This window comes from Mesoplodon bidens, assembly GCF_964165515.1.
Source record: "Mesoplodon bidens genome assembly, chromosome: 5".
Taxonomy (NCBI): domain Eukaryota; kingdom Metazoa; phylum Chordata; class Mammalia; order Artiodactyla; family Ziphiidae; genus Mesoplodon; species Mesoplodon bidens.
The window spans coordinates 46,275,684-46,292,681 of NC_138161.1; the positions used below are offsets into that span (position 1 = coordinate 46,275,684).

Here is a 16,998-nt window from a genome sequence, read left to right on the forward strand (position 1 = left end):
TATGTCTTCTTCTTGGATTGATCCCTTGATCATTATGTAGTGCCCTTCCTTATCTCTTGTAACAGTCTTTATTTAAAAGTCTATTTTATCTGATACGAGTATTGCTACTCCAGCTTTCTTTTGATTTGCATTTATGTGGAATATCTTTTTCCATCCCTTCACTTTCAGTCTGTATGTGTCCCTAGGTCTGAAATGGGTTTCTTGTAGACATCATATATATGGGTCCTGTTTTTGTATACATTGAGCTAGTCTGTGTCTTTTAGTTGGAGCATTTAATCCATTTACATTCAAGGTTATTATCAATATCTGTGTTCCTACTACCATTTTCTTAATTGCTTTGGGTTTGTTTTTGTGGGTCTTTTTCTTCTCTTGTGTTTTCCACCTAGAGAAGTTCCTTTAGAGTTTGCTGTAAAGCTGGTTTGGTGGTGCTGAATTCTGTTAGCTTTTGCTTGTCTGAAAAGCTTTTGATTTTGCCATTGAATCTGAGTGAGATCCTTGCTGGGTAGAGTAATCTTGTTTGTAGGTTTTTCTCTTTCATCCCTTTAAGTATATCCTGCCACTCCCTTCTGGCCTGCAGAGTTTCTGCTGAAAAATTAGCTGATAACCTTATGGGGATTCCTTTGTATGTTATTTTTTGCTTTTACCTTGCTGCTTTTAATATTTTTTCTTTGAATTTAATTTTTGTTGGTTTGATTAATATGTGTCTTGGTGTGTTTCTCCTAGGGTTTATCCTGTATGTCACTCACTGTGCTTCCTGGACTTGGGTGACTGTTTCCTTTCCCATGTTAGGGTAGTTTTCCCCTGTAATCTCTTCATATATTTTCTCAGACCCTTTCTTTTTCTCTTCTTCTTCTGAGACCCCTATAATTTGAATGTTGGTGTGTTTAGTGTTGTCCCAGAGTCTCTAAGATTGTCTTCAATTCTTTTCTTTCTTTCTTCCTTATTCTGCTCCTTGGCAGTTATTTCCACCATTCTGTCTTCCAGCTCACTTATTCTTCTGCCTCAGTTATTCTGTTATTGATTCCTTCTAGTGTGTTTTTCATTTCAGTTATTGTGCTGTTCATCTCTGTTTCTTTGTTCTTTAGTTCTTCTAAATCTTTGTTAAACATTTCTTGTATTTTCTCAATCTGTGCCTCCATTCTGTTTCCGAGATTCTGTATCATCTTTACTGTCATTACTCTGAATTCGTTTTAGGTAGGTTGCCTATTTCCTCTTCATTTTTTTGGGCTTGTAGATTTTATACCTTGCTCCTTCATCTGCAACATATTTTTTTGTCTTCTCTTTTTTTTTTGATGGGTGGGATTGTGTTCCTGTTTTACTGGTTGTTTGGCCTGAGGCTTCCAGCACTGGAGTTTGTAGGCTGTTGGGTGGAGCTGGGTCTTGGTGCCGAGATGAGGACTTCTGGGAGACCACACTCCAATGAATATTCCCTGGGGTTTGAGGTTCTCTGTTAGTCCAGTGGTTTGGACTCGGAGCTCCCACTGCAGGAACTCTGGCCTGACCCCCATCTTGTGAACCAAGATCCCGCAAGATATGTGGGGCGGCAAAAAAAAAAAAAAAGAAAAGGAGCAGAACTATAACAAAGAGTAAAAAATAAAATTAGATTAGAAAACTAACAGATTTGTTAGAAAGAATAAAAATATAGTTGAAACAACAATGGAAGGTAAAACAGAACCACAATAGTAAAAAAGAGGAGAAAAAGAAAAAAAATTCCGGAAAAAGCCTTGGCTCTGGGGGGCAGGGATTATGCAGGGGCAGGTTTCAGGTGGGGGCGGGGCCTATGCTTAGGGCCAACAGAGCAGGAAAAGGCCCTGGAGGGGCTGGGTGGGTGGGGCGGTGAGTCTTAGGCTCAATGCAGCAGGAGGAGCCTCAGCAGGAGGGGCCCAGGCAGTGCCTCTGGCCTTGGAGGGTGGAGGACCTGGTCCAGGACCCCAGCAGGCTCACTGGGCCCGAGTGGGCAGGGGAAGTGCTAAGCATGTTCCCCCCAATCCTCTGATCCTGGAAGGCCCCTCCCCATTGGCCTCTCTTCTTCTCTCCTCTCCCTCCCTCCTATGCCCCTGGGACCCACACGGCCAGAGGAGGTCCTGGAAGGCAGAGGACCAGACCTAGAAGCCCAGCAGGCTTCCCGGGGCCAAGTGGGTGGGGGAAAGGCCCACAGTGCCTTCCATGATCCCCTGGCCCTGGATGGTCTGCCTCTCCTCCTCTTTCCCCCTCCTCCCTCCCTCCCATTCTCCTAGGACCCACAAGGCTGGAGGGGGCCCTGGAGGTCAGAGCACCAGGCCTGGGAGCCCAGCAGGCTTCCCGGGGCCGAAGTGGGTTGGGGGGAAACACCGGCTGCACCTCCCCTGATCCTCTGGCCCCAGAGGGCCCCTCCCTCCCACCTCTCCTCTTCTCCCCCTGCCTCCCTCCTATGCTGCTAGGACTCACGTGGCCCGGAGGGGGCCTTGGAGCCCAGCAAGCTTCCTATGGCCGAGTGGCCAGGGCAAAAACCTGTCGCACTTCCCTGATCCTCTGGTCTGGGAGGGCTCCTCCCGCCCACCTCTCCTCTTCTTCCCCTCACCTCCCTCCTATGGCTCTAGGACCAACGGGGCCTCGGAGGGTGGAGGACCCTGCTGAGGAGCCCTGAGGGCTTCCCAGGGCCAGACTGGGCAAGGGAGATGCTAGGCGTGCTCCCCCTGATCTTCTGAGCCCCCCGAAGCTCCCTCCAGGCATGGGAACCCCTCCCCTCTCCCACCCACCCCTCAGGTGCACCAGTCCTGTCTGGCCTCCACTTCTCCTCCCCCTCAATCCCCCCTCATCCTACCCAGTCGCTTGGGGGTTCCTCCCATCTCCTTGGGCATTGAGGTCCCCCACCAGTGTCCGGCAGGCATCCTAGTTGTGGAGAAACGCGAACTCCACGTCCTCTCCTGCCGCCATCTTGACTCTGCCCCCTGTATCTTTCTGCTAAAGAGAGATAAGGCAGGATTATTTTGTTTGCCATTATAACTTCATTATCATGTTATGTAATCTTGTTAAATTTGTGGTACCTTAAATTAATAAGTATCAGCCAGCCATAATTTGCAGTGTATTTTATGCAGGTAGGTAGGTAAATCTTTATTATTTAAACTGGAATGTTTTCCAAATGTCTTTTCTTCTCAGATGATCTTCACAAATTTGTGGAGTTTACTTTCAGGTAGCATTGCCTTCTTTTCGGCTCTCTCTTTACAAGAAGAGCAAAACAAAGGGAAATGTGAATCATTTTTGTAGGTTCTATGGATAAACAGACAGTTTCCCAGGAGTGTGGTATGCATATCAGTAGTAGCAAGCAAGATGACTTTGAGTCATTTAAGTAGTAAGTACTTGAACATATTATTTTAATAACTGAAATATATATAAAGCTAACACATCCACCACATAATGCATGAGTTACAGTTAGGTTCTGCTACATATAAAGAAAACCCACATAACAGTGGACTAAATAAGATACTTATTTTTCTGTCATCTAAATAAGTCCAGAAGAGGTATTCCTAGGCTGGTGTGGCAGCTGCATGGTCCAGGCATCTTCCATCCTTCTGCTTTGCTATCCTTAGTGCCTGGTTTTCTTCAAGATCCTCAGGATCTCCACATGGCCACCTTAGTTAACTATCTTATCTATATTCTAAATCACAGGGATGAGAAAAGAACAGGGCAAAAGAATAAGCCTTCTTGCTAAATAAGCCCTCTTTAAAGAGCTTACCTAGAAGCCCCAACTAATGACCCTTTTACCTCACTGGCTGAGGCTGGATTTTTTTTTTTTAAGCAGGACATATTGCTGCTTCCATTAGTAATAGGGGTCCTGTAAGTATGAAAGAAGAGGAGAGTGGATATTGGGTAGACAGCTAACATTTACAGTTGTAAGTACTTTTATCTAGGTAAAAACCATTAGTCAATCAATGAAAAATGCTGAGTAAAAAAATAATATAGACTACATACAGACAGAACAAAAATTAGGAAGCTGGTAATCTTAATGACTGAATGGCTGGAGAGTGGGAAGCATTGCTCCTAAATATGGTAATTGAAGGTGGACTTCAATGCCTCCAAACAGTACTTCAGGTTGAGCAGAATGAGAAGCCTTACTGCCTTTTTTTTTTTTTTTCTTTCTCCCAACGGCTTCAGTTATACTTCTGTTTAGTTTGAGATTGCTTTGGAATTACAAAAATGCCATTATTTCTTTTCTTCTGGTCATCATTCCCTTCTTCTATGTGAGTGAGTTTGCCACGTGGAAACAACTAACTGCTGGTGTATTTTCAGGTGGGAGTTTGTTTGAGGCAGGCGTGATGAGAAGTTGAAAATGGATTTGCAAAGCAATTTAGGTGTTTTAAGGGGCTCCCCAGCCAAGCTGGAAATCATGCTGAAGTCAGGCAGAGATAAAAACTAGCAGTTTTATTGAAAAAGGTGATTTTGGAGGGCAAGGTTTAGGTCTGGCCAGAGGACTTGCTCACACTCTAAGTTATGACTCATGTCCCCAAATTCAAGCTTTCCTCCTCAGGGAAAGATCCTGCTCATCTAGGTTTACTGCATGGTTAAGAACAGGTGAGAATGCATGGTTTCAAGAAGCATGTGGCTCTCAAAGAGACAGAGACAGAGAGGCAGAAACAAGGATGTCAGTTTCCATTTCATAAACTGAGAAGTCAAAGAAGTCTCTTTTTTTTTTCCCCTATGAAGAGGAATAAATTTGGAGAGGGGAGATAGAGTAACCAGAAGTATTATTTTAATGGATTTCTCTCTATATAGAAGCAGAGAAAAAGAGATTCTTCCCCAGTAAGGAAAAGAACAGGTCAGAAAGTCCATATACATTGGAGTCTGTCTCCTGACCTAGGTGATTATGAGAGATTTCTTTAACAGTCCTTGAGAGGAAGATATAGCATCCTACCCAATTGAATGGGGTCTGAATTGAATTTAGAGAAGGATGGATGTATGGTAAAAATAGAGCCACATGCAGCGGTGCTTGGGTCCATAATTAGTTCCATGGATCAGCTATCAGCTAATAGTTAAACTATTAGCTGACCCCAGTCTTTTGGGCTGGTGACCTGCACTTCTGCAGGTAGGGTTGTGAGCAAGATTATAAAGAAATTCTTTAGGTAAGGTCCTTTAGGTCCTATCCTATAGGAGATATTTCCATTTCTCTCCACATGAAGGAATATCCTCAAAAGTAATTTTTTTGTAAAAGTAGTCTCAAATAAGTACAAAATGATTGAAACCAGAGCCACAGTTAATAGCCCCAAAGTGGACCAGCACCCCCCCAGTGCCTACCATACTCAAATTGGCAGAAATATCATTCAAAGAACAAAACAGAAATTACATTATCTTTTTCCATCATCCCCAACAGTATAGTGATCTTCTGTCCCAAGACATGGTTATTACCATAGGGATAATCTTTGATATGGATGGGAACAGCTTTCTTCTCCAAACATTATTGGTCATTTGTTTGGGGCAGAAGGGTAAGGAGGCAGCATGAGCTCGGTCTATCATCTTGAAATATTCTGATATCCCAATTTCAGACTAGTCCTGTGAAAGATCTGCTAACCCTGCCTAACACACCACATCAGTCAGGGAGAGTCCTCAGGAAAACCTGGGCTTGCAGCCAGTAAGTAAGGCTTTTCAATTAATCTTCTTTTGCTTTCCAACATACCTATCTCTCTGCTACCTCTGATGAATTACGGAACTAGCCTAGACTATCTCCAGGGCTATTTTTAAGGAGGTAGCCTAATTTCTGACACCACTTCCTGAGCCTTAATCTTTAGGCAACTATCCTGTCTCCTGAGAACAATTGACCTCTACATCCTGAGAGCAGAGTAAGTTGCTTTACTTTAAAAAAATTTTTTAAAAAAACTTGGTGACAGTAGCCAAGAGGACACTTGAAATGGGACTTCTTAAAAACCCCAAAACCTCTGTCATTCAGGCACAGATATAACACTTGCTTCCTCCCTACCTTTGAACTCAAGAAAAGTCTCTTGTGAGCTTACATCTACTGTGAGAAATTCATTATTTTTAATGAATTAAGGTGAATAATAGAAATCTACAATGCTCTATTAGGAAATGTCTTGCAAAAGAAATCACAAATCTCATTTTAGAGTATCTTATTTTGGGGGGATAAAATCAGTTTCTAGATAACAAGATACTTCCTGGTTTTAATTTAAGCTGTCCTAATGTTCATTTATTGTTAATATACTAAGGTTGCTGATCTAGGTTTTCTCAACTGATGAATAGAGAGAGAGGAGGTACATTTTAACTTGATAACTTTCCAAGAACCTGATCTTAGGTGTCACTTTCTTGAGATGTGCTCTGTAAACACCTTTCTTCTAAACTTCCCACTTTTGCCCCACCCCCAACATAAATGCTCTCATTCTATCGCATCACCCAGTTTTATATTCTTAACATTTAAAACAATCTGAAATTACCTTGCATATACAGTTGTTGTTTATTAAATTTTTCATGATAAAATTAAATTCCGTAAGAGTATAGATCTTGTATTGTTCAATACTGAATCCCAGACACCTAGAATATTGCTTAGTAGTTAAATGTATTTTTGGACAAATGGACTGATGGGTGATTTTTTTTAATTTTTATTTTTGGGCAGGGAGTAATGATCGATAGATAGCACCAAGGATATCATTTTTAGCAGTCTTAATAAAGCTAACCAAATAGGGCCTCTCTTAGAAATCTTGTTCTACTCTTATTGATGTTGGTCTATTCCTGAGCTGTCTCAGATAGCCTAGTCCACTTAGGTAATAATTCCTGTGCCCTTTGCTTGCTTTGTAAGCATTCCCTGTCCAATTTAGAGAATTACCAAATGTATTTGTTCCTGGATAGAGCAGAGGAAAGTTAATCGGTGGAGACTATTTCGGAATTGTTTAGAGGAAAATCTGGAAGTACCAGCCCACATATCTTGTCCTATCCTGATTAATTTGTGGAGTTTCTTCTTTCTAATTATCTTCCAATAGAACTTTAGAAGTGAGGGGAAGAAAAGAAACTGAAATTGATTAATTTTATCCCTATTAAAACAGCAAGTTAAAGGGTAGCTCGTCTGGAAACAGAAAGAGTTTGTGAGGAAACTGGGTGATTGTGAAGAGGCTAGGCCAATTTCTAATTACAGTTCACTGAAGACAAAGCTACTCATTTGAGGTATATTTTCTGAGATTTCTTTAAACTTTTAACTTTTTTATTTTTATGTTTTTCCTAATAATAATAGCTGATGATTTTATCACATGGTTGGCACATGAAAATCCATAAAATCGAAACAGTGTTGCATTTTGGGACAACAAAAATTAGGAAACTCTTTATTCCAAAGTTTGCCGTGCAATAAAAGACCCCTAATGTATGAGGCAGGAATCCCAGTAGCAGGAAATAAAATCTGTCTAACATAAACAAAAAGAGATATTTTTGGAAGAATACTAGGCAGCTCACAGGATGAAAGGAAAAGCTGAATAAACAAATCTCAGAAAGCCAAAACCAGGGCAGCTCTGGGAGGTCTTTTCACTAGCACATTACTATTGAGGTGACAAAGCTACAGTGACTTTTCACCTTCTGTCTTTCGATTTGAATTTTCAATTTTCAGGAGTACACTACCGAAGTGAACATAATGATGTGGAGCAACAATTTCCCCTCTACTTCTCCTCTGTTTACATAAAAGCAACAAGATGAGCTGAAAGGAAATTTTTTTAAGTTACACTTTGGGCAGTATGGAGAAAATTGGGGAATGAAACTGAAATCAGTGAGAGTGTAATTCTAATAATAGCAAACATTTGTTGAGCATTTACTATGGACCAGACACTATGTTGAGTATTTTGCATCCATTAACTTATTTAATTCTCATGATAACATTATGAGTTAAGGATAGTAATAATATATTTTACATTTGGGAAAATTAAGGCTTAGAGCAGCGGTCCCCAACCTTTTTGGCACCAGGGACCAGTTTCATGGAAGACAGTTTTTCCACAGGGGGGGGTGCAGGGGGGTTGGTGGGGATGGTTCAGGCGGTAATGCGAGCAATGGGGAGCAATGGGGAGCGGCATATGAAGCTTCGCTCGCTCACCCACCACTCACCTCCTGCTGTGCTGCCCAGATCCCTACAGGCCACGGACCGCTACCGGTCCAAGGCCCGGGATTGGGGACCCCTGGCTAAGAGAAGTTAAGTAACCTGTTTAGGTAGTATATTAGCAATTAGGAGTAATCAGGAGGCTGTCGTAGTAATTTGAAGCAAGAAACGATAAGGGCCTGAGCTAAGTTAGTGAGATAGAACCAATAAAGCTTAGAGAACGGTTGTATAGGGAATGTAAAAAGGGGAGGAGTTGAGAATAAATCCTAGGCATCTGGGTTAGAAGGTGAATGGATTTTTATTCAAAAGGAGAAAGTTTTGATGATAGAAGTATTATGATGCATTTGATGAGCTAACTTGTCCATTTAAGGCCTTTTACTTGCCTGTGGGATGTGTCAGCAGGTCTCCCACTATACTCTTGCCCCCTTGCAATCTCTTTTCCACACAGTTCCCACCATGGCCTTCAAGGCCCTACCTATCTTACTTGATTACGTACAGCTCTTTTCCTTACTAAATATACTTTAGACATACAGGCCTTCTACTTTTTCTGAGTGGTGAGTTCCTCCCCGCCTTGAGGTCATGCCCTGGCTAATTCCTTTGACTGGAATGTTCTTTGCCAATATCTTGTCATAGCTTTTCCCCTTCTTAACATTCACTCCTGGGTGAGATGTCCCCTCATCAGAGAGGCTCTTCTATACTAACCCTCCTCTGCCCCATTGCCTCCCACCCTCAATCACCTTTCATTGCACTGAGCACTGCTCAAAATTGTGTTCACTTGTAACTCAGTTGTTTATTGCGGTTTACCTCCTCCAGGTTATAAATTCCATGAGAGCAGGGACCATGTATATTCACCATCTACACATGAGCACAGTCCTCTGTAGCATATATAAACTCAATAAGTATGAAAGATTAGAAAGTCCTATATGTGAGCTGAAGGAGACTTTTGAAACCACTTTAAGTCTGTGGTAACTTGCAGCAAGCCACAAAATGTGAATGTGAAGACACACATGCAGATTTATAATTAGTAAACCTTAAACTTTATAAAGAATTCACATGCAGTGATCTCATTGCAAAATTTATAATTTTGTTTAATCCTGTCATCTCCTTAGTGGCAGATTTTAGAACTGGAAAATCTGGGTGCTTTTTTTTTTTAACGTGAGGAAAAATTCATCTTTGGTAATTGCAAATTTCTAAACTTTGTCTTCTCTCTTAAAGGCTCAATCTCAAGATATAGTTCCAACGATAGGATTCAGCATAGAGAAATTCAAATCGTCCAGGTAATTCATTTTATTAAACTTGTGATTAAGAAGTTGTGGGTGAAAAATGATATTAGATCTACATAGTTATTCCTCCTACTCTTAGAAAAAAGTAATTTGCTATTTCAGAAGCCCATAGATTTTAAATATTTGTACCACTACCTCTGGATTATTCTAAAGAATTCAGAGTTTAGATAAACTCTGACAACCTCACTAGCAAAGGAAATATCTTTTTTATATGTTACTCATTGTAAAATCATATTTATATTCAAAAAAATTCATTCTATGGCACTTGTACTTGAAAGCTGGCCCAAGTTGAATATTGTATATTCAAGGGTGGTTTCTTTGATTGAAAACAATTTAAAATTTTAAGTAAAAGTTACAATTTTACTACCTTATAATGTAGTCATGTTTTTTCATTTTGTTTGTTTTGTTTTATAGTTTGTCTTTTACAGTGTTTGACATGTCAGGTCAAGGAAGATACAGAAATCTCTGGGAACACTATTATAAGTAAGTATGTTTGTGAATGTTGGTAAACTAGATGGTTATATTTTAATAACCAGTAATGATTAGAAATCCAAAGGATTACATGGGCTAGGTTGCAATGTTTGTTCTTTATATAATTTAAGTATACTTCCTAATTTTTAAAAAAAGTATAATCATACTTCACATTATTTCTCAAATGCTTCAGATTCTTTCTGACCTTGCATATGTTGTTCTGTCTGTTTTTAATGTCCTATTCTACCCTACTTCTCTGCAACTTAAGGTTAATATATTTGTTCTTTAAGGACTAGCTCAAAAATCACCTCCTCTATGAAGAATTCCACTGTTTTGCCCAGTTATTCTGTCCCCCGTGTTGACACGGTACTTCGTCCATTCATATCTCTTGAATCGTACTTATTACATCTTTAACTCATGTACCATAGCTGCCTCCCTAGTGGGATTATGAACTTCTCAAGGGAAGGGATTTTTTTTTAATTCAGTATTTCTTCAAGACCAAGTATGATTCTGGCCAGATAGATCAGTAAATACTAACTGTATAAATTTAGTTAAAATAACAGCACTAATAGTTGATCCATGTGTTCTACAAGCAATTCTAAACAAGATATTTTTAGCATGTGCAAATCAAGTGCTCACCAATTTCTTCTGATTAACAGCTGTCAAGTTGCTAGGATCCAAGTGTGTTATACCTTCTCAAGATTTGCATGCGATGTTAAAATAAATTCATTAAACTTGTAATATTGCTAGGACTTCTTCATTTAAGATGAGTGTAACTCACTTTTGGAGTCTGAAATTTATAAACAGTATCTCTTCACTAAATGCACTTTTGTTCTTATGAACTCTTGTCTTGAAATGGTGTGTGATGACTGCCAGATCAGATTTTAATTTTCATTGGCTAATTCTTTTTTTTTTTTTTTTAAGAAAATGTTGGGGATAGGAGTTTATTAATTAATTTATTTATTTTTGCTGTGTTGGGTCTTCGTTTCTGTGCGTGGGCTTTCTCTAGTTGCAGCAAGCTGGGGCCACTCTTCATTGCGGTGCGCGGGTCTCTCACTATCGCGGCCTCTCTTGTTGTGGAGCACAAGCTCCAGAAGCGCAGGCTCAGTAGTTGTGGCTCACGGGCCTAGTTACTCCGCAGCATGTGGGATCTTCCCAGACCAGGGCTCGAACCCGTGTCCCCTGCATTAGGCAGATTTTCAACCACTGCGCCACCAGGGAAGCCCCCTCATTGGCTAATTCTTTCATGCTAATGTGGGGACAAATGTTTTATTCCTTGGGTAGGAACCAAAGGAGATTTATTCCAGATATTCTTTTCATATTGAAGGGCTATTTAAATCATATAGAGCCAGAGGACCTCTGAGGTAGAAAGAGAAGAATGCTTCAGATTTGAGGGCCAGTTTGGAAAAGGAAGGGTGGAATGTTTGTGGTATCCTGCAATAAATTCTCTGGGGGAAATGTGAGGTGTTTTTGTTTTTAAGGAAACCGCAGTTTTCAGTATAGGATTTGTTTATTCTTCCAATTAGTAGGTAAACAATTCTTTTTTCTAAAAAAAAAAATGTATTTACTTTAATTACTTTAAAAATGTAACATTTATTTTAATTACAGAAAACATAATACTGCATAAAAAATAGTACTTCAAAAAAGGAAGCTTTTTTTCTGACTTTAACTTCTTTTTCTTCAAAATCTTTTTGGAAGAAGTTAATGAATTCAGGAATATTATAGGTACATTTTAGGTGGAATGCTGAATATGGTTACTGTTGAGAAGTCTACAGTAATAGTAAATTTATTTCCTCTATCTCTGTACTTTTCTGATTGTGAAAGAACAAGTGCATTTTAATCTATTAGACTGAAAGAGGTTAAAAAGATTAATTAAGTCTACTGTTGGCAAAATAAGCCACTCTTGTAGTGAGAATGTACCATCTTTCTTAGGATAATTTATCAATATCTGTTAAAATGAAAAATGTTCATGCCCTGCAGCCATAATTTTTGCTTTCAGAAAAGTACAGTATGACTAGGACTACTGGGCAAAGATACACAGAGAAGAATGTGTGTTGAGAATGATTTATAATGACATTTTTTCATATCAATTATATGAAGAAAAAAATTATTCTTAATACAAGTATGTGCTTAATATATATGGAGAGAGAAGAAAATTCTTAGTGGAATATGTACCGCACCATTAATAGCATTTGTTTTGGGAATAAGATTATAAAGGAAGTTTAGTTTGTCATTTGTATGACTCTGTAATGTTAATTATTGTATAATTTTTGCATATTACTCTTAGAATATAAGAAAGTAATAAAGCATAAAAAGTACATATTTGGAAAGGAGTTAGTGTTTGGAAAATATAGAAAAGCATATTTAAACATTGTTTCCTGTAAATCTCACTACTAATAAATTTACCATTGTTAATCTTTTGGGTATGTTTCTTCTATTTTGAAATATATAATATACACTTTACATAATTGAGAAAGGAGCCTTCTAAAGTATGTACCATGTACTATATAGTTTTTCAGTTAACATTCTATGATAAGGGTGAATCAGGAAAAACATAGAAAGGATGTAACTCTCATGGCGGCCTAATATTTTTTCATATTCCTGTACCCAAATTTGCTTAATCATTTCTCTATTTTTGGACATAAAGACTGTTCTCAGTTTTTGAAGATTATAGGCAATTCTTCAGTTAACATATTACTGTATAAATCTCTGTCATACTTCATGTTTCCTTAGTATAAATTCCAGAAATGAAATTACTGGCTCAAAGTGAACATTTTTAAAGCTCTTGATAGATATTTCCAATTATATCAGTTTCTATATCCACTAGTAATATGTGACTGTGATAATCTGCATTCATTTTTTAAATGATAGGAGAAAATAGTATTAAAAAGTTGTTTTATTTTTATATGCATGTGGTTACTAATGGCATTGAACTTTAAAATCTTAATTTATGATTACACTGAGTCACAAAAAATATATAAATGTCCAATAAATATATGAAAATATATTGAACTTAACGAGCAATTAACAAAATACAAAGTAAAATAATATGCTGTTAGGATGGTAAAAAATTGAAAAGAATGATAAGAGCCATGCTGGCAAGGGAGTGGGAAACGTGCTGATAGTAGTACAAATTGATATAACATTTCCAGAGGATAATTTATCAATGTTTATCTAAAACTTTAAATTTTGTATGTATTCCTGGAAATTTTATTCCTAAGAACAGATCTTAAAGTATCAAGAAATTTTTAAAATGTATTTAGGAAGATGTTTATCCCAAAGTTTTTCATAGTAATGAAAATTGGAAGTAACCTATGAAGTCCAAAACTAGAAGTTTGATACAATATTTAATGACACGTCCATTATACTTTATAATCATTAAAAGAAAGATGCGAAGGAAATCAGTGATTTTTGAAGTGCCGCTGTGATCTATAAGCGAATCCTTATATCATTTCAGTGGCTGGTTATCAGCTTAAAAGTCAAATAGAATAAAATAAAAGCTCTTTGTAAGTATTGTCTCAGGAGACTATTTCAAATATATTTACATATACTTATATGTCTAACTGCATCTTAATGTAAAATATATTTCTCACTATGGTTATGGTAAAAAATATTTGAGAAACACTGGTGTAGCGCTTTAATGTTTCATATAAAAGTAGTTCAAACTATACTGCAAAAAAAGATCAGGGAAATGTACATATATTTCAGAAAGGCAGTATAAAACAGCAGGATTCCATTTAAATACAGATGTAGATATTCATATATGAATATACACAAAGGAAATGTTGAAAATGATTTACATGAAAATATTAATGGTTGTATCTGTGTAATAGGATTATGGTTTTACTAGTTATTTTTTAAAATTATGGAATGTCACTATATTTACCATATTATGATCCAAATGAAAAGAAATGATTTTACATGAAATATGACTAACATGGTTAATATATTAATTACTCATATAAACCAAAGCCTGTAATGTATAAATGGACATAGGACATGAAGACATAATACACAGGTTAGGAATTGCAAATGGATAGTAAACATAGAAAAATGTTCAAGTTTGTCTTTAATATTTCTCATTCTTTATATTATACAGAGAAGGACAAGCCATTATTTTTGTCATTGATAGTAGTGATAGATTAAGAATGGTTGTGGCCAAAGAAGAACTTGATACTCTTCTGAATCATCCAGGTACATGTGTGTGTCTTTCAGTCTGTGATGTCTGTGCTTTGGGGTCTGTTTATGTATGATGTTTTGTTCTTTGGTGTAAGCAAAACGTGTTGTTTACACTATGTGATCTTTTATTTAAAATTTTTGAATTTTAAAACATTAATTATGCAGAATTAACAATATCTTTACTTTCAGTACCATATATTTTTTAAATTTCAAAGCTTTTTGCAATGTTTTTATTTCCCTGAAAATGAAAATGCCCTTTTTTTCGATTATGTAAGTAATGTGTCAATAGCAAAATATGTGGATGGAAAAAGAATAAGGAAGAAAGTAAAAATCGATGTTTCAACACATTAAAATTTTTTTGGTTACCATCTTTTTACGTGTGTGTGTGTGTGTGTGTGTGTGTGTGTGTGATCACAGCATTTCTTAGATATTTATTGTGGGAATTCTTTTAAAACAGATCTTTTCTGTTTTTAAACTACTCCGAGCCCTCCAATCCTCTTTGAAGATATCAATATTAACAGTTTGGTACTTTTTCTTTCATACCTTTATCTATATTTCATATCATATATACATACACAAACATATACAGGTACCAAAGGTACATACAGTCGCCCTTGGTATCTATGGGAGATTGATTCTAGGATCCCCAAGGATACCAAGAGCTGTGGTTGCTCAAGTCCCATATAAAATGGTGTAGTATTTGCATAGAATCTATGCACATCCTCTCATATACTTTAAGTAATCTCTAGATGCTTATAATACCTAAGAAAATATAAATACTATGTAAATAATGCCAGTGCATGGTAAATTCAAGTTTTGCTTTTGGGAACTTTCTGTAATTTTTTCCCGGCATGTTTTCCATTCACAGTTGGTCGAATTTGTGGGTGTGGAGTCCACGGATACAGAGGGCAAACTGTACAGGGTTGGGCGCTATGAGAACTGTCATCGTTATTTACTAGACAGGATCATATTCTGTACACTCTTCTGCATCTTCCTCTTCTTAAATAACACTGCATGATGGAAATCCTTTCAAGTCAAATTTCATATATATAATTATTCTTTTTAATGATGCCTAATATGCCATACTGTGAATGTACCACAGTTTATTCAGTCATTCACCTGTTGCCAGATATTCTTTTTTTTCCCACAGTAAGTTTTCCAGTAGTATTGTGGAATTCTGCATTTTTAGCCTTACTCATGCAAAAAGATTTTAAGTGGCCTTTGTACCTGTGGTTTTAGAAAAGGACTTCTAACAATTCTTGCTGCTTATCCATAATATCCTTGGTATTTTTATTGGACAACCTCAAGTTTATTCAAGTATTTGGGGGGGAAATTATCCAGCCTGTACTTTTTATGTGACTTTTTCACTTCTAAAAACTTAGTCTTTTATCTGGGTTGAGAAGGCACTTTTGATTCTACATTCCCTTTTTGTTAATCTTTCCACTTTCTCCCCCAAAAGTGTTTTGACGTTGACCAAAAAATGAAATAGTTCCTACAAAATCTGCTTTAAATACCGTGGGAACCTTGATTTCCTCAACTGAAGCCTTGTCCATGTATCTTTATGTACTTACTGATACATTTATTTTATAGGTTAGATTCCCAAAGGAGGGATTTCTCAGCTGAAACGTATATGAAGTTTTTTTTAAATTGAAGTATAAGTTGTAATACAGTGAAATGCTCAGATCTTAAGTATATAGTTCTGTAATTTTGATAAATGCATACACTCATGTAACTACATTCCCAATCAAGAAACAGAACATTTTCATCACCTCAGAAAGTTCCTTCATGCCCCTTTCCAATCAACACCCCACACCTGGAAACAGAGGAACTACTAATCTGATTTTGATCCCCAGAATTTTGCCTATTCTACAATTTCATATAAATGAGGGGAAAGGTACATACATTTTTGTGCCTAGGTTTTTTCATTCAGCATAATGTTTTGGGGAGTCACCCACGTTGTTGTATCACTTGTTTACTCCTTTTACTTGCTTTGTAATATTCTATTATATGAATATACCACAGTTTGCTTATCCAGTCTCTTGTTGATTAATATCTGGGCTGTTTCTAGTTCAGGGCAATTATGAATAAAGCTGGTGTGAACATTTTTTTGAGATATAATTCACATATAATATTATATCAGTTTCAGGTATTCAGCATAATGATTTGATATTTGTATATACAGTTGGCCACTTGAACAACTGGGGTTTGACCTGCACAGGTTCGCTTATATGCAGATGTTTTTCAAATAATGCTACAGTAGTACTACATGATTCGAAGTTTATTGAATCCACGGATGTGGAACCGCAGATACAGAGGGTCGGCAACGAAGTTATTCACAGATTTTTGACTGTGCAGGGTTTGGAGCCCCACCCCCACATTGTGCCAGGGTCAACTGTATTATGAAATGATCACTATAATAAGTCTAGTTAACTTTTTTTTTTTTTACAACACAGTTTTTTTTTCATGGGATGAGAACTTTTAAGATCTATTCTTAGCAACTTTCAAATACACAATATAGTATTACTAACTGTAGTCACCATGCTATACATTACATCTCATGAATTATTTGATGACTGGAAGTTTGTACTTTTTGGCCCCTTTCACCCATCTCAAGCTCCCTCCACCCCAGCCGCCTCTGACAACAGCCAGTTTCTTCTCTGCATCTATCGGTTTGTTGTGTTTTGTTTTCTTCAGATTCCACATGTAAGTGAGATCATATGATATTTGTCTTTCTCTGACTTATTTCACTTAGCATAATGGGTTCCATCTTGTCATTTCCTATCTTGCAATGGCCTCCCCTGATTTTGTATTAGGGCTGTAGAGACCTCATAAAATGACTTGAAGAGTATTTACTCCTCCTCTATTTATTTTTTTATCTTTTGGATTTGTGTAGAATTGGTATTATTTCTTTTTTTTTTTTTTTTTTTTTTTCTTTTTTTCTTTTTGCGGTATGTGGGCCTCTCACCGCTGCGGCCTCTCCCGTTGCGGAGCACAGGCTCCGGACGCGCA

At 37.4% G+C, this 16,998-nt stretch overlaps 1 protein-coding gene across 1 annotated transcript in view; it reads left to right on the forward strand.

Annotated features, from left to right (window-relative positions):
- ARL6 (ARF like GTPase 6) overlaps window positions 1–16,998 on the forward strand; it is a 53,218-nt gene that overhangs the window by 15,111 nt on the left and 21,109 nt on the right. Inside the window, exons 3-5 of the mRNA XM_081235196.1 lie at window positions 9,272–9,333; window positions 9,754–9,822; window positions 13,910–14,004. Coding sequence (XP_081091322.1) covers window positions 9,272–9,333; window positions 9,754–9,822; window positions 13,910–14,004 — 226 coding nt within the window. The remainder of the gene's footprint in view (window positions 1–9,271; window positions 9,334–9,753; window positions 9,823–13,909; window positions 14,005–16,998) is intronic.